This window comes from Suncus etruscus, chromosome 15, assembly GCF_024139225.1.
Source record: "Suncus etruscus isolate mSunEtr1 chromosome 15, mSunEtr1.pri.cur, whole genome shotgun sequence".
Taxonomy (NCBI): Eukaryota; Metazoa; Chordata; class Mammalia; order Eulipotyphla; family Soricidae; genus Suncus; species Suncus etruscus.
In genome coordinates, this window is record NC_064862.1 from 19,577,309 (window position 1) to 19,595,041 (window position 17,733).

Sequence of the window (17,733 nt, forward strand, 5' to 3'; positions counted from 1 at the left end):
CACTGTCCAAACTCCTCCCTCACCCCACCTCCATGTGGCCTGATGCCTGACACCCAGCCTCCTGCTGAAAGGCGACACTGGGCCAGTCAGCTGCCCTAGTCACCCTAAGACGAGACACACAGCCGGGCTGCAGGAAGATGGGGCACTTGGCACAAGTCTCCAAGACGGTAGGTGGCAGGGAGCACTGTGGGGTTCAGTGTGAGCTGGGGCACCCCGAACTCTGTCTCCTGCAGACCTCACCTTGCCAGGTGTAGTTGTGTTCGGTGGAGGAGGAGGTGGAGTGGGGACTAGGATTGAGTTTCTGGCCCCCCTTCTTCCCTCTCTGGCCCGTGATTGGCCGCTTGGGACCCAGTGGGTTAGCGGAGTCCATCCCCATAGTCAGTGGGCCGGTCCCCTATCGCGCTGCACCCCCAACAGAGCTGACCCCTGGTATCTGTTGGCAGGAAACAGAAGTAGCTGGATTTGTGCTCCTGGCGGGGCAGGAGAGGGACATCAGCTGGGTCATTGGAGTGAGAGTCACTGCAAGGCAGGCCCATGCCTGTGAGTCACCAAGTGGGTCTCTTGCACACTTGGACTCTTCCAGGCATTTGTGCCTCCCTCAGCCACTGCCAGGTGGCTTGAACCCTGATCTGTAGCATGTTCTGTGTAGCATCTGACTTTAGGGCCCTCCTCACTCGTTCCTGGGCCCTCACTGCCTTAGGAGCTGATCTGTTTTTGTTTTTGGGTCACACCCGGCGGCACTCAGGGGTTCCTCCTAGATCTGCACTCAGAAATCGCTCCTGGCAGGCTTGGGGGACCATATGGGATGTCGGGATTTGAACCACCATCTGTCCTGGGTTGGCTGCATGCAAGGCAAACAACCTACCGACATGCTATCGCTCCGGCCCCATGGGGCTGATCTTTTTCAAGTTAATTTATTCTGGGATTGTTTGGGGAGAGGTCACACCTGATGGTTCTTTTTTTTTTTTTTTTTTTTTTTTTTTTTGGTTTTTGGGCCACAGGGGTTACTCCTGGCTATGTGCTCAGAAATCGCCCCTGGCTTGGGGCGACCATATGGGACGCTGGGGGATCGAACCGCGGTCCTTCCTTGGCTAGCGCTTGCAAGGCAGACACCTTACCTCCAGCGCCACCTACCCGGCCCCACCTGATGGTTCTTAAGACCTCCTTCAGGTTCAGTGCTTGGGGATCACGAGGTGCTGGGGAGTGAATCTGGGTCCCCTGCGTGCAAAGTCTGGAGAGCTGCGTTGCCAACCATTGGATTTCTTTAGTTCCCCAAGTTGAGGTGGGAGCAGGCCTGCATCTGAGCCATTTCTCCAAGCCCCAGAGACTTGAACAGGAAGAGGGGAAGGGAGTGGGGAAGCCCAGACGAGAGTAATGTTCGGATCCACTATCTGGGTGCTTGAAGGCGTGGTGTATGTCTGGGATCTGTACATGTGTCGATGTTACCTGAAGCACTTCTGTGAGGCTAGTCAGTGAGACATTAGCAGGCCCGCTTCATTTTATTTTATTTTATTTGGTTTTTGGGCCACATTCGGCTGACTCCCGACCCTGAGATCCTGGCTCAAAGGACCATATGGGTGTTGACCCGCTTCGGCCGCATGCAAGGCAAAAGCCCTGCCTGCTGTGCTATGGCTCCGGCCCCGTTTTATTTTTTGTTTGGGGTAGAGACATGCGCTTGGTGAAACCTGGAGGTTCTTCCTGGTTCTGTGCTCAGGAGTAACCCCTGGTGGTGTTTAGGGAACCTTAGGAGGTGTCTGGGAATTTAATCTGAGTCCGCAGGATGTAATTTAAGTTAATTTGATGGCGCTGGAATCACGTTCTCTGATCATGCACAGGGGCTACTCTTGGTTCTATGCTTAGGAGTGACCCCCGGTGGTACTAAAGGGACTATATGTCGTTCTGGGGTTTGCACCAGGTTGGAAGGGTGATACCTGTACTATCTCTCCAGCCCAGTAGTCCCTTTTTTTTGGTTTCTGGGAAAAAGCCTCATCTGATCACCTGTGACTCTCATGTTGGTGCTCTCTGCAAAGAGAGAGGCCCTGATTTTTATGACAGTGACCTTGGACAAGTAGCTTTAGGGTGTTCAATCCCCTGCCTTAAGAACAGATCTGAGGGTCCGGAGAGATAGCACAGTGGCGTTTGCCTTGCAAGCAGCCGATCCAGGACCAAAGGTGGTTGGTTCGAATCCGGGTGTCCCATATGGTCCCCCGTGCCTGCCAGGAGCTATTTCTGAGCAGTCAGGAGTAACCCCTGAGCAACGCCGGGTGTGGCCCAAAACCAAAAAAAAAAAAAAGAATGGATCTGAAGGATCTGCAGACTGAGCCTGGGACCCAGAGCAGAGTCAATGCGTCACTCTGTTCATTAGCACCTCCCATTAGCCTGACACAGTTTCCTTTCGCCTCCCACCATAGTCTCTTATCTTGCAAGTGGCTCACTCTCTTGTCGATCTGCCAATCTATGCAATCACAGATTGATTTCATGCACTATCTGTCTGGCCTTCTAGCCCCTATGAACCATCTTTATTTCCTCAGGCCAGCTGAGATTTCTAGAGCAACTTCTTTAAGAGCTTGCATAATGCCACACTTGCATAATGTAGAGGATGCATTGAGTATCTTGGTGGTAAAGGACATGGCCTGTATACCAAGAGACCAGGGTATGATCCTTGGCACCACACATATATATGCACATACAGAGACATACACTTTGGACCACAACCAGTGGTGCTGAGGGGTTCCTCCTGGCTCTGCACTCAGGAATCATTCCTGGCAGGTTCAGGAACCATATGGGATGCCGCAGATTGAACTTGGGTTGGTTGCGTGCAAGGCAAACACCCCGCCCATAGTGCTATCACCTTCAATAGCACATTTCTTTGAGTCAGAGATCTATCAAAGGGCTGGGATGCATCCTTTTCATGGTGCCCACATTCCATTTCCAATGCCTTCTGTCCACACTGGGAGTGACTCTGGAGGCTCCTTACCTTGTACACACTTTTTTGTTTGGTAGGTTGGATTATTGGGGGGGGGGGATTTTCATAACCCAGCAGTGGTGCTCAAGCATTACTCCTGGTTTTGCGCTCAGAAATCACTCCAGGTGGGCCGGAAAAGATAGCACAGCCTTAGGGCATTTACCTTGCATACAGCCTATCCAGGACGAATGATGATTAGAATCCTGGCATCCCATATAGTCTCCTATTCCTGCCAGGAGCAATTATTGTGTGTAGAGCCAGGAGTAACCCATGAGCCCTGCTGGGTGTGACCCCACCCCCCAAAAAAAACCCCCAGAAATCACTCCCAGCAGTCTTTGGGGCCCAATGGGTTGCTGGGGACCCCAATAGCCATATGCAAGGCAAATTCCCTACCCACTGTGCTATTGCTTCGGCCTTCATACACACGTTTTGAACACTGACAATGTGCCAGGGAATGACCTAAATACAAGTACCCAGAATCAGTGTTGCTGCGTCAATGTTACAGCATGTCTTCTGGTCAAGCCAGGGAAGAACAGTTGAGCTGGCTGTTGTGTTCTCTGAGTTAAAGTGCTGGGGAATGTGGCCTCACTGGGTTCATGTGCTAAAACACTGGGGGTCTATCCCCATCTGCTAATCCAGAAGGGCCTCTGAGCAGACATCGAGGAAAGAGCGCTTGGCCACTGTGGCTAGCAGAGGCCATGAGCAAGGAGTGGCCCCTTAGTGGGATCTAGAAATCTGCCTAGAGTTCTGCCTGGGGAAGGTGTCAAGTCTGTGACTTTTTGAGTCTTGGCAGAAGCCAGCCTGACCTTTGCCACCTTTTTGGCATTGCCACCAATGAGTGGTTTCAAAATGTGTCCTAAGATCAGATGTGAACCAGCAGGGACTGGACTCCAGTCTTTCTCGTTATGCTTTTCGTTTTTTTTTTTTTTTTTTTTTTTTTTGGTTTTTGGGCCACACCGGCAGTGCTCAGGGGTTACTCCAGGCTGTCTGCTCAGAAATAGCTCCTGGCAGGCACGGGGGACCATATGGGACACCGGGATTCGAACCAACCACCTTTGGTCCTGGATTGGCTGCTTGCAAGGCAAACGCTGCTGTGCTATCTCTCCGGGCCCTATGCTTTTCTATTTTTGTTTGTTTTGTTTTGTTTTGGGCCACGGCCGGCATTGCTCAGGGATTACTCCTGGCTCTGTGCTCAGAAGTTGCAACTGGCAAACTTGGGGGACCATATGGGATGCCGGGATTTGAACCATTGTCCTGCATGCAAGGCAAATGCCCTACCTCTATGCTATCTCTTTGGCACCCTCCCAGGTTCTCTTTCTTTCCTGTCTTTGATTCTAGTCATCCTACTGGTTGCGAAGTACTGGTCTCTTTTTTTTTTTTTTTTGAGTTGCTTTTGCATAGTAGCAAGAATGTTGATGGGGCCAGAGAGATAGCACAGCCGTAGGGCAGTTGCCTTGCCTGCAGGACGGTGGTTTGAATCCTGGCATCCCATATGGTCCCCCCCAGCCTGCCGGGGATGATTTCTGAGCATAAAGCCAGGAGTAGTCCCTGAGCGCTGCCAGGTATCACCCAAAAACCAAAAACCAAAAAAAAAGAATGTTGAGTATCTTTTCATAAGTCAGTCACTGCCCTTGGGAGAAATGTCACCTCTTGGCCTCATTTTGTTTTTTTTTTGTCATCGTTGTTTTTATTTGTTTTTTATTTTGTTTTGGGATCATACCTGGCAGCGCTCAGGGGTTGCTCCTGGCTCTATGCTCAGAAATTGCTCCTGGCAGGCTCGGGGGACCATATGGGATGCCGGGATTCAAACCACCACCCTTCTGCATGCAAGGCAAATGCCTTACCTCCATGCTATCTCTCAGGCCCCTATTGTTGTTTTGGGGCCACATCCGGTGATGGTCAGAGATTAATCCTGGCTTTGCACTCAGAAATCATTTTTGGCCTGGGGGACCATCTGGGATGCCAGGGGATCAAACCACAGTCCATCCTAGGTCAACATGTGCAAGGCAAACACCCTACCACTTGCACCACCGCTCCAGCCCCCTTTCTTAAATGTTGATGATGTATTGTACAGTTTTAGTTACCTTTAGGGAGAGGGTGTGTGTGTGTGTGTGTGTGTGTGTGTGTGTGTGTGTGTGTGTGTGTGTGTGTGAATTTACTGGCTTTTTTTTTTCTTTTTTACTGGCCCTTTTTACGTGGGAATAATGGTGAAATAGATTTCCTTGTCTTTTATTTTTTATTTTTTTTGGTGCCAAACTGCCAGTGCTCAGGGCTTACTCCTGGCTCTGTGCTCAGAGATCACTTCTCATGGGGCTCAGGGGCTCAAGCTTGGTTTGGCCAAGTGCAAGACAAGCGCCCCCCCACCCCCTGTACTCTCTCTAGTCCAGCCTTTCTTGTTCTCTTCAGTTGGAGTCTCCAGTCTCTCCCAATGGAGTCTCTATAAGCTGTGGCGTTTTCCTAACGGGCCACAAGTGTGCTCACAGACCTTGTACATCTTGGCTTTCTGGATGTTTCTCATTGCACAGGCATGTTGAATGTTGTCCAGTTGCCCGTTTCTGGGTCAATTGAGATGGTCAAGTTATTGGCTTTATTCTCTGAGTGTGACTTGGTTACATCAATACTCGGCCCAGCTTGGACAAAGGACTTTTCCTTAAGAAGAAACTCAGTCACCATGAAAGAAAAAAACCTCCTGATCCATGGATTACTTAGAAAATGCCCTTGATAGCATTCCAGTACCTTCTGTGGGAAGAAGTGTCCAGATCTTGTATTTCTGGGAACTCTGGAGGACTTTCCGGCTTCCCTGAGGGCCTGGTGTTGCAATTCTAAAGGAAAAATACTTGGACTGCATTGAGATCCTAAACTGAAATATTGAACTTCCTTCCTGGGCTTGCTTTCTCTTCCATTCTTCCTTTAGGTTTCTCACCTAAAACTGAGGCAGAATTAGCTTGTAAATGTCCGATTCAGTTTAAAGTTTAGTTCCATTTCAATATTGGATTCAGGTTGACAATTTTGTTTGCTTTTCAGTCACACTTTCAGGGACAGGGGAGTGTGTGGTTAGAGATGGGACAAAAAGTTAAATTTCTGGGGCTTGAAAGATAGCACAATGGCAAAGCGTTTGCCTTGCATGAAGAAGGACGGTGGTTTGAATCCCGGCATCCCATATGATCCCTGGAGCCCGCCAGGGGCAATTTCTGAGCGTAGAGCCAGGAGAATCCCTGAGCACTGCTGGGTGTGACCCAAAAACAACAACAACAAAGTTAAATTTCTGAGGGATAAAAAGGGGGGGTGGCTGGAGCAATAGCACAGCAGTAGGGCATTTGCCTTGCATGTGGCCAACCCAGGGCAGACTCTGGTTCGAACCCCAGCATCCCACATGGTCCCCCGAATCTGCCAGGAGCGACTTCTGAGTACAGAGTCAGGAGTAACCCCTGAGCGCCAGCGGGTGTGATCCCCCCTCCAAAATATAACTAAAATCTGGTTCTGTTTATTGTTCTCATACCTAGCAGTGCTCAGGGCTTATTCCTTCCTGGCTTTCCACTCAGGAACCACTCCTGGTAGGCTTAGAGGACCCTATGGAGTGCCGGAGATTGAACCTGGGTGTGCAAGGCAAATACCTTACCCAATTATGCTATCCTTCCAGCCCTAAATTTCTGAATTCATGAGTTAAAAATGTGCATATTTGGGCCTGGAGAGATAGCACAGTGGTGTTTGCCTTGCAAGCAGCCGATTCAGGACCAAAGGTGGTTGGTTCGAATCCCAGTGTCCCATATGGTCCCCTGTGCCTGCCAGGAGCTATTTCTGAGCAGACAGCCAGGAGTAACCCCTGAGCAGCGCCAGGTGTGGCCCAAAAACCAAAAAAAAAAAAAAAAAAAAAAAAAAATGTGCATATTTTCCCCCCAGGGGACCTCCCAAAGGGAATCCTATCCAATGATTCTCAACCAAGGGAGCACTGCTGATGGGGCCCTGTAATGCCAGAGATGCATACCATCCGCCAAGGAATATGCTTAAGGGCCATATCTGGTGGTACTTGGGAAAACAAAATAAATTTGTTAGGTTTTCACTCTGTATTGTCCCCAAGCAGCTTCTCTTTAGCTTCTCTTTTTTTTTTTTTGTTTTTTTTTTTTTTTAATTTTATTTTGCCTTTGGGGCCACACCCTGTGATGCTCAGGGATACTCCTGGCTCTGTGCTCAGAAATAGTTCTTGGCTCAGGGGACCATATGGGACGCCGGGGATTGAACCAAGGTCCGTCCTAGATCAGCTGTGTGCAAGGCAAATGCCCTTCCCACTATACTATACTTCCAGCCCTAAATTTCTGAATTCATGACTTGAATAATGTGACTATTTTTACCCCCAGGGGACCTCTGAAACAGTGCTCAGGGGACTTTTGGAATCCTGTTCAGTGAATCTCAGCCAGGGAGTACTGCTGATGGAGCCCTGTAATGCCAAACTCACACACACACAAACACAAGCCTCCAGAAGAATGTGCTTAAGGGTCATACCTGGTGGTACTTGGGGAAACAAAATGAATTTGTGTTAGGTTTTCATTCTGTACTGTCCCCAAGCGGCTTCTCTTTAGCATTTTGTCCTTTGTGGTATTGAGTTTCAAACCCAGTGTCTTGCACGTGGAAGGCTTGTGCTCCCTCTACTGAGTCACATCCCTGCCTTCCTTAGTCTTTATAAAAGTTCTTGTTTGTTTTGGACCAATTCTGGTGGTGCTCAGGGCTGACAACCGGATCTGTGTTCAAAGATCATTCTTGTCAAGGTTTTGTGGCCTTATGGGCTGCTGGGGATCGAACCTGGGTCAGCTGCATGCAAGGCAAGTGCCCTCCCCACTCTGACCCCTCTCATAGGTCATCTGATGAACGAATTTCCTTCTTGTGGTGGTATGGGGCACGCAGGAGTCTTGAGCATCCCAAGGGAAATAACCATGTCCTTAAGTGCTCATCTTTAGGGCCAGAGAGATAGTTCAGGGGTTAGTTAGGGCACTTGCCTCGCTGCAGTTGACAATGTTCCTTCCGTCCCTGCCTTCACCTCTGGTTCCTGGAGCCCCGTCAGGGTTCCCTCCTGAGCACCAAGCCAGGAGTAGCCTGAGCATTGCTGGGTGTAGCCACCCCAACCCCCAGAAATGAATGAATGAGTTAAGTCATCTCTGTCTTCCTCTGTACAGATTCTTGAATGATCTTGCTGCTGCTCCAGTCTTGCCTGGTTTTCTACTGCCTGATCTTTTCCTGGCTCAAAATCTGGAGGAAAATGACCGACTCAAAGCCCGGCACTAAAACACCAGTGGAAGTGACCTTGCTCCTCAGTCAGGAGCCCTCTGCAGCTTCAGCAAACTCAGGGGCACCCCAGCCACACTCCGAGGACTGCTGCTCTTCCCCTCCAAAGTCCCCTCAGGCCTCCGAGCCAGCACCCCTCAAAGACTCCAGAAATGCTCGCCACCAAAAACCCTCCCGGCCTCTTCTGCACCACAAGCCCCCCAGGACCCCCGTGGCCTCCGACAGCGCATCCCCAGCAGACTCAGCTCGTGACAAGGGGACAGGAGGTTCTCAGGACCCAGACTCCAATGGTCTCGAGGCCACCAGGCAGCAGGGCCCTCAGGCCGGAGCCCTCTCCAAGGATGAGGAGAAGCAGGCGCATCTCAAGAGACAGTTGATGACTGACTTCATTCTGGGCTCCTTCGACGACAACTCCTCAGACGATGACACGGGCACCTTCCAGCACTCTGCACGTAAGGGCAGCCGGACCAGCCTGGGGGCCCCATCCCCGGACCCTGCTCTGGCCACCTCCCACCTTGAAGCGCCCACTTCTGTGATCAGGTAAAATGAAGTGGTCGTGACCCCTGACGGGTCCTATCTCCAGTGCTGGGATCAGACTTGGGTCAGTTGAATGCAAGGCAAAGGCTGTGTGTCTTGCCCATTGTTGTAATAACAAGCATTTGTGTTGGGTTTGTTTTGGATTTTGGGGAGGCATGACTGGCAGTCTAGAGAGCTATTCCCAGCAAGGGTCACTTCCAGCAGCCAGCAGCGCTTGGAGTATCACGGGGGGGGGGGGGGGTGTCTATTCTGAGCCTCCATGTACAAAGCATGAGTTCAGTACTTTAACCTCTCTGTCTTGCCCCATTATTATAACAATTCACAATCAAACAGTGAATTAGTGGGGCTGGAGAGATAGCATGGAGGTAGGGCATTTGTTTTGCATGCAGCAGACAACCCCGAATGGACCCAGCTTCAATCCCGGGCACCCCACATGGTCCCCGAGCCTGCCAGCAGCAATTTCTGAGCGCAGAACCAGGAGTAACCCCTGAGCGCTGCCAGGTGTACCCCCCCCCAAAAAAAAAAAAAAAAAGAGAAAAACCAGGAGTGTAGCCCTGTATAAGTCAGAGGGGCTGTCATGGGTGTCTCTGAGCACCATCTGCCCCCAGACCCTCAGTAGAGTCAGATGTGGAAGTGACTGGCTATCTGCCCATCCTGAGTGTCTCTGAGCCTTGAGATCCAGCATAGGTGCCCGGCCCCCTCTCCCCTGCCTAATTGTTTTTGCCACGGTCTGACCAGCTGTGGGGCAGGCTGCTCTATGATATTGGGGATGTCACCAGCATTTTGGGGGGGTGGTTCCAGACTGGCTGCTCTGGGATCCTTCTTGGCTCTATCTGTGCTTAGGTTTCTTTGCTTGGGAGATGGTGGAAGACGGTGCTGGGGAAGTCAGGAGGGTTTATTAACTGAGGTTATTTTCTCTTTGGCCATGACCTTCATGGCTTGGGATCCTGGGCAGGAAATACCAGGAGAAGCTGGGGCTTGTCCTACCCTTTTGTTGGCTTGGGCCCATCATTGCCACCCTACTGGGTATCAGGCCCCAGGGGTGGCACTAGAATCTGAGAGGTCCCTGGACAGTGTCCAGGCAAGGGAGAGACGAGATAGAAAGAAAGAGACAGAGACAGAGAGAGAGAGAGACTGGCCAATAGGTTCGGAACACTCACGCAAGGGGACCCAACAGGGGTTGTGGCCTGAGGTTTGGCCTCCTCCAAACCTCTACAGTACTCATCTCCCCAGCGCCTCCACTGCTGCCAGGCCCCTTATCCAGGGCTGTGGCCATGCTTGAGGGGTTACTAGGTGCACAGAACCTAAAGCCAGACCCTCTATGAGATCACGGTTCTCGAACCCATGGCGGGGGAAGGGCTAAGGAGTGTGCAACAGCTCTTCGGTCCCGGGAATGTGAGCTGCGCTGGGCTCCAGGGTGCCCACTGATGTCTGGGGCCCCACCGTGGGATGCCCCTCTGCTGAATGGGCAGCGCCTTTGCACTCACCCCAAGTCCCCCCTGAAGGTATAGCAGCCTTTGAGGAAGAGGGTTTGAAAAGGCAGGTGAAATCCCCCTCATTCCGACCCAGGAGAGAGGTATCGAGTGGTCCCTGCTTTCCAGTATTCACCCCCCCCCCCATACTGAGGGGGCAGACAGAGACTGGGCACTGCACATCATCACGGAGCCCCAGAAGGCCAGTGAGGACCAGTGGGATATGCACATGGAGGAGAGAGAAGACCCAGGAGTCTCAGGTCTGGCAGCTCCCTCCATCCTGGCCCCAGTAGCAGCCCAGGGGGGTTTGTAGGGGAAATTGTAGAATCCTGTCGTTCCCCCCCCCCCCCCACTCCAGGTTCATCCTGTTTTACCCCAGTTGCCTCCAGCTCATCTCCCAGGAACTAGCAGGTCATAACCCTTTAATTGTCTTTAAAGTTCTTTGTCCCTGTCTGGAATGCTGTGGACTTTTTTAGAACATTTCCTAGGTTTCTTCATTAAGAAGGGAACAGATGGAAAATCCGTGAGCTCCAAAGAGGATTTCTGGGAGCCAGTTGCGTTAAAGCTATGGGGGTGGGGGGTGGCGAAGAGATAGTACAATGGGTAGGGCATTTGCCTGCCTTGCTTGGGTGATCAGGGTTCCATCCCTGGCACTCTATATGCTCTCCATGAACCACCAGGAGGGATCCCTGATCCTCAGTAGTAAGCACTGAGCACTGGTGAGTATGATTCTCCCCAAAAAGGGAAAAAAACCAAAGTAACAAGCATATACCATGTTATTTCTTTAATCTGTAGCAATACAAGTAAACTTGTATTTCCTCCTCCTCTTGCCTTTTTTTTTTTGACATGTGGGGTGCTGGGGAGTGACCCCAAAGCCCCACAGATTGCAGGTCAGTGCTATGCCACTGAGCAACACCCTCAGCTCTTGATTCATACTGGGCAGGGAAGGAGTGTAGTGTTATTTGGGTTCCCCACACCCTGCAGTGCTCAGGGTTGACTCTTGATTCTGTTAAGAAATTACTTCTGGGGGACTGGAGAGATAGCATGGAGGTTAAGTGTTTGCCTTGCATGCAGAAGGACGGTGGTTGGAATCCCGGCATCCTATAAGGTTCCCCGAGCCTGACAGGGGCGATTTCTGAGCATAGAGCCAGGAGTAACTTACTCTCTGAGCACTGCCGGGTGTGACCCAAAAACAAAAACAGAAACAAACAAACAAAAAGAAATCACTTCTGGGGGCCCGGAGAGATAGCACAGCAGTGTTTGCCTTGCAAGAAGCCGATCCAGGACCAAAGGTGGTTGGTTCGAATCCTGGTGTCCCATATGGTCCCCCGTGCCTGCCAGGAGCTATTTCTGAGCAGACAGCCAGGAGTAACCCCAGAGCACCGCCGGGTGTGGCCCAAAAACAAACAAACAAACAAAAAAGAAATCACTTATGGGGGCTCGAGAGATAGCACAGAGGTAGGGTGTTTGCCTTGCACGCAGCTGATCCAGGACAAACAGTGGTTTGAATCCCGGTATCCCATATGGTCCCCCGTGCCTGCCAGGAGCAATTTCTGAGCATGGAGCCAGGAGTAACCCCTGAACACTGCCGGGTGTGACCCAAAAGCCACACACACACAAAAAAATTTAAAAAGAAAATTAAAAAACTTAAAAACATGGTTTGGGGCTGAAGAGACTATACAGCAGGGAGGGCAGTTGCATTGCACACGGCTAACCCAGGTTCAGTTCCCGGCATCCCATATGGTCCCTTGAGCTCACTAGGAATGATTCCTGAGCACAGCGCCAGAAATAACTCCTGGGCACCGATGAGTGTTGCCCCAAAGCAAAAAGCAACAAGCCTTAAACAAACAAACAAACAAAACACCTGGTTTCAAGTGTTTTTAAGGCGGGACTAAAAAACTTTCTAGAAATTGAAGAATTATGTTCACTTTTTATAGGGGGGTGTTGGGCTATACCTTTGATGATCAAGTATCACTCCTGGGGAACCATATGAGGTGCTCAAACCTGGGTTGGTCACATGCAGGGCCTTCCCACTGTACTATCTCTGCAGCCTCTGTTTCCTTTTTCTTTCCCTTTTTTGAGGGGGCCCACACTTGGCCACATTCAGGCATTACTCCCGGCTCTGCGCTCAGAAATTGCTCCTGGCTGGCTCGGGGCCCATATGAGATGATGGGAATCGAATGGAACCCAAGTCTGTCCTGGGTCGGCCATGTGCAAAGCAAACGCTCTAGGCTGCTATCTCTCGGGCCCTCTGGGCCCTGTTTACTTTTTTTTAATCTTTCTTTAGCATTTGGTTTGCACAGGACACTCAAACCCCCTCAGACAGGGCTGTTGTAACTCCAAAGGCCATTGAGTGGTCTGACTGAGGTGGTGAAGGCTTAGAGGTCCGACCCAGCAGTGACTCTGTAGGGTGCTTGTTATGAACACAGGCAGGCTCACTTAGTATTACTGCAGTGTTTTCCTGACAGTGCTTTGGATCTTTAAATTTAATCTTGTCATTATAAATCTCTGGAGAAGTGTTCATGCCTCCTAAAAGTGTCGGCCAGAGTTCAAGTAGCCAGAGGTCACCTTGGGCCACCATCATTCTCTAGGTCACCTTTTCTTCTTTTTTAATCTGTACTGTTTATTTAAAAAGAACATGGAGTAAATAAATGTTAGCCTTCCCGGGAAGAAGCTTATTTATTTAGTTTTTTTTGGTTTTGGGTCACACCCAGCGCTCAGGGGTTCCTCCTGACTCTACACTCAGAAATGGCTCCTGGCAGGCTCGAGGAACCATATGGGATGCCAGGATTCGAACCACCGTCCTTCTGCATGCAAGGCAAACGCCTTACCTCCATGCTATCTCTCCGCCGCAGAAGAAGCTTATTTAAGGGTCACTAGGCAACTGGGGGCTTCCAGAGTTACCCCCAGGGAGTGCTGCGAGAGAGCGGTGTAGAGGTGAGACTAGCAGCCAAAGAAGGAACAGGAACCAGAGCTTTATTTAAGTCACATTTAATCGATCCAATTAGTTAATTAAATTTGATTGGATTAAATTCAATTAATTAAATAATTTAATTAAATTTAATTGCTCCGGTGGTGATCAGAGGTTACTCCAGGATCTGTGCTTTAGGGATCACTCCTGGCGGGTGCTTGGGGGACCCTACGGGGGTGCTGGGGATCGACCTGCAAACGCTTTAATCGCTGCACTATAAAATATAGCCTGAGCCCCCCTTAAATCACATTTTGAACACCCCGTGTTTTCCGCCTCTTCCCTCCAGCGTGCGTCTTCCAGCGCGCGGCTGGCTAGCTCGCGATTTCCTTCCGGCTTACCGACTCGTTGGGGCGCGCCACCCGAAGTCCCCATCGATAGAGAACCCGGGGTGGAGCTTGGAGTTTGCAAGGGCAGCTGCGCCCTCCCTGGACGCCCAAGGTCACCCGCAGCTCCACGATTGGTGGATTCGGGGGGCGGGGCCGTCTTGCGGCGCGCGCGATTGGTTTTCCGGCATGGGAGGCGGGACCACGCAGATGGAGGAGGCGTGGCTTGAGAAGGGGCGTGTCCGCGACTGAACCTCCAGGTCGCAGTGTTTCTCCGACTCGGGAGGCGGGGACACATTCAGGGGCGGGGCCTGAGAAGTTAAGAGGCGGGACCGTCTTGCCACCCACTGGCGCGATTAGTTCTCCGGCCCTGGAGGCGGGGCCTGAGAAGGGAAGGGGCGTGTTTTGGGGCTGGACCGCTTTGTCTCTGGCGGGATTGGTTCTCCGGCCAGGGAGGCGGGGCTTGATAAAGGAAGGGGCGTGTCCGGGGCGAAGCCTTCTTGTTTGGCGCGCTAAGTTCTCCGACCCGGGAGGCGGGCCCACATCTAGGAGCGTGGCTTGAAGGGAAGAGGCGTGCCCTGAGGCAGGACCATCTTGTCAGTCGCTGGCGCGATTGATTTTCCAGCCAGGGAGGCTGGGTCACGACGGGCGTGGCATGCTTGTGGGCGTGTCGTGGGCGGGGCCTAGGAGCATCCTTGTCCGCCCCTGGGCCTTTTTGCACCCGGGAGGGAGGAGGCCTGTGGGGATGGAGGAAGCGCTGCACGGAGCTGGGCGCGCCTTGGCGGCACGCCCGCTGAATCCCGGGTCCCGGACCTGCCAGTCGGGGTCTGCAGGGATGCGAGCCGCGTGTCTCTCGGCGGCGGGCCGGCCCACATGATCCCTGCGGGTGGAGTGCAAGGCCTGTTGGCCCGTCTCAGACCCTCAAGTAAGTCAGCTTGCAGAGTCGGTGGCCGTTAGATAATGTGACGAGCTCCTGCCACTGCCTTTCGGGTGCGTCCCCTGGTCTTGGCACGGCGTCCACTTCCCGCCCGCACCCCGAGAAAGGCACTCGGGCTTTGCTGGGGTGGCTGGGAGGTGGGACCCCGCCTTGCCTTGCAGCCCCTGGGAGCGCTGGGACAGCAGGTAAGGGGGTGCTGGCCTTCCACCAGGCCCATCTGGGTTGTCTACCCGGCTGTCTTATGTGGTCCCTCCAGGAGTAACTAACTCTAAGGTGCAGAGCCAGGACGGACCCCCCCCTCGAAAATGGCTAGGTGTGGCAAAAATATTGGGGGGTAAAGAGAGAATTAAAAGTGCTGAAGAGTTTTGCATGCAGGAAACGGCCCTGGGTTGGTTGGATTCCCCAGCCCCGCTTGTTCTTCTAAGCTCCACCAGAAGCTTCCTGAGCATTGAGCTAGGAGTAGCTCCTGGGTATTGCCCCCTCCCAGTTTTAGCAAAGTTGTTGGAAATCCTAGGTGAGCAAGAAGAAGGAATAAAAATCACCCATGATTTTTACCTTTCCCCTCATTATCTTTTTTGTTTGTTTGTTTTTAGTTTTTGGGTCACACCCGGCCATGCTCAGGTGTTCCTCCTGGCTCTGCTGCGCTCAGAAATTGCTCTTGGCAGGATCCAGGGACCATATGGGATACCGGGACTTGAACCCAGGTCCATCCAAGGTCCGCTGTGTGCAAGGCAAACACCCTATCACTCCGACCCCATTATCATCATTTTATTTAACAGTTGCTATATATCCTTGCAGGAGTGTGTGTGTGTGGTGTGGTGTGTGTGTGTGTGTGTGTGTGTGTGTGTGTGTGTGTACAGGTGTGTATTTTATTTTGGTTTTGGGAAACAGCCTAGTGGTGCTCAGGGAATCTGCATTCCTGGCTCTGCATGCAGGGATCTTTTTTGACAGTGTTCAAGGGACCATAGAGTGTGTGCGAATCATACCTGGGTCATCAACATGTAAGGAAAACACCTTATTCACTGTAGCCTTGGGTAAATTTTAATTTATGGGCTTATCACATACTAGGAGCCACATACTGACTCCCGGGCTTGCGTACACAGTGTTGGGGATTGAGCCTAGATTGGCTGTGCTCTTAGTAGGTCACCTTGTACTATCTCTCTGTCCCTAGAACACTTGCCTTTTTATTTGTTTGTTATTTGTTTTTTTGGGCCACACCCAGCAGCTCTCAGCTTCTCAGCTCTCTGGCTCAGAGCTCAGAAATCACTCCTGGCATGCTCAGGTGACCAGATGGGATGCTGGAGATCAAACCCCGGGATTGAACCCAGGTCAGCTGCAGGCAAGGCAAAAGCTGACTATCACTGTACTATCACTCCGGCCTCAGAACACATGCTTTTTTTCTTCATAATTAAGTCATTTTGTACCAGGCTCTGCCTCCTGCCTATTTATCGATAGCCTGTGAGCAAAGAATGTTTTTCATTTTTAAAAAAGGAGGGTTATCTGGGGCCGGTGAGGTGGCGCTAGAGGTAAGGTGTCTGCCTTACAAGCGCTAGCCAAGGAAGGACTACTCATGGGGTTACTTTGGCTCTGAAAAACCAAAAAAAAAAAAAAAAAAAAAGGAGGGTGGTCTTTGGGCCCAGTGAAAAATTCGATGAAACTTGTAGCATATGAAAAAGTTTCCATAAGATGATTCTTGGAATTGTATATAAAAGTGTTTCCTTAGGATTGTTCTGTGACTTTTGCCCTTTTGCCCCACCTAACCCTTCCAGGTGGGGCGCTGTGGAGTTGGCAATAAATAGCTTGAGGGACAGGAGTGAGGGGTCCTTCTGTGAAAAGCTGCTGGCTGCAGGAGGATTCTCTGGCTCTCCTTGCCCGATCTTTTAAACCCTATCGTTCTTGTCTGTGTGGATTATTACTTGCTGCGGATAAATATTACCAAGGTCTTCCCCCGAAAGGGGACAAGGGGATGGGAAGTAATTTCTCATTCTGGGGACTGTTCTTGGATTCACAAATACCCAGCCAAGATAACGGCGAAGATATCTTGCAGAAACTCAAGTACTAGTAGCCATATAATTGTATTCCAACACAGCCAAACTCTAAGTATGTAGACTGTCTAGTCTCATGCTTTGCTCTCAAAGAGTGAAGTTGTGGGACAAGCTGACATTCTGGGCTATTCAGAAAACATTTGCTTTGTGGCTTGTCTTGTTTACTGAGCCTTTAAAATGCACTATTAAAACACACTTACTCAGGAGTTAGCTCTGCAGGGAGTATGCTTGTCTTGAATGTTGCCAATCCCGATTCGATCCCTGGGACCCATCTGGTCCCTTGAGCCCTTCTAGGAGTAAGCCCTGACCACCGCTGGATAAGGCCCCTGTTAGCTGTACTATTGCTTCTGGCTTTGAATGAGAGATTTTTTTGGTTGGCCCAAGGAAATGTCAGAGTCACCCTGTGATTCTCGGGGTAACACCTGGCTATGAGCTCACAAATCACTCCTGGCAGCCTCGGGGGATCATATGGATTACTGAGGATCAAATTGTAGTCAGTCTTGGGTCAGCCACATGTAAGGCAAGCACCCTACCTCTGTGCTATGGCTCTGACCCCAGAGAAAAACTTTATGTGAGTCCAGATAGATGGAACCTGGCAGGTTTGGTCTGGCTGGTTAGAATTGATGGAGTATGTTTCTCAGAGATGCACAAGACAAGGAGCTGGGCAGGCCCTGTGCGCATCTGGGTAGGGATAACCATGTCGTCTCAAAGGAGTTCTGCTGACCCGTACACTGTGCTGGGGCTGGAAAGAAAGGTAGTTTCAGAACTTCTCCCATCCTCCAACCAACACCTATTCCTAGAAAGCCACCAGACGAAGAGCCAGAGACCATTGTGACAACGGGAACCCAAAAAAGTTCATATCCCCCCCACCCCCCAACCCCCCGCAGGCAGCCCAGGAGACAGGAAGCAGGTTGCAAAATAGACTTGGATGCCTCTCTCTCTCATGAGGCAGGGGTGTAGGCCATCCAGATAGGGGGCAGCGCTCAGGCATGTGGTGGGAATGACTAGCTTTAACCAGAGGGACTTCTGGAGACCAGGAGAGGCATGCGATTCTCCCGCTGGTGATCAAACCTCGAGAGACAAAGGGCTTTTATTCATCCTGAGCATTCTGGAGCATTCAGGGGGATCCCCAAATGAAGGCAGGCAGCTGGGTGGAAAGGAGAGGCCAGTGGAAAGTGACCGGAAGACATCACTTAGCGGCCATGT

At 51.2% G+C, this 17,733-nt stretch overlaps 1 protein-coding gene across 1 annotated transcript in view; it reads left to right on the forward strand.

Annotated features, from left to right (window-relative positions):
* ACACB (acetyl-CoA carboxylase beta) overlaps positions 1-17,733 on the forward strand; it is a 75,578-nt gene continuing 57,845 nt past the window's right edge. Inside the window, exons 1-2 of the mRNA XM_049789387.1 lie at positions 1-167; positions 8,134-8,782. Of these exons, the coding sequence (XP_049645344.1) occupies positions 8,142-8,782 (641 nt within the window). The 5' untranslated portion in view covers positions 1-167; positions 8,134-8,141. The remainder of the gene's footprint in view (positions 168-8,133; positions 8,783-17,733) is intronic.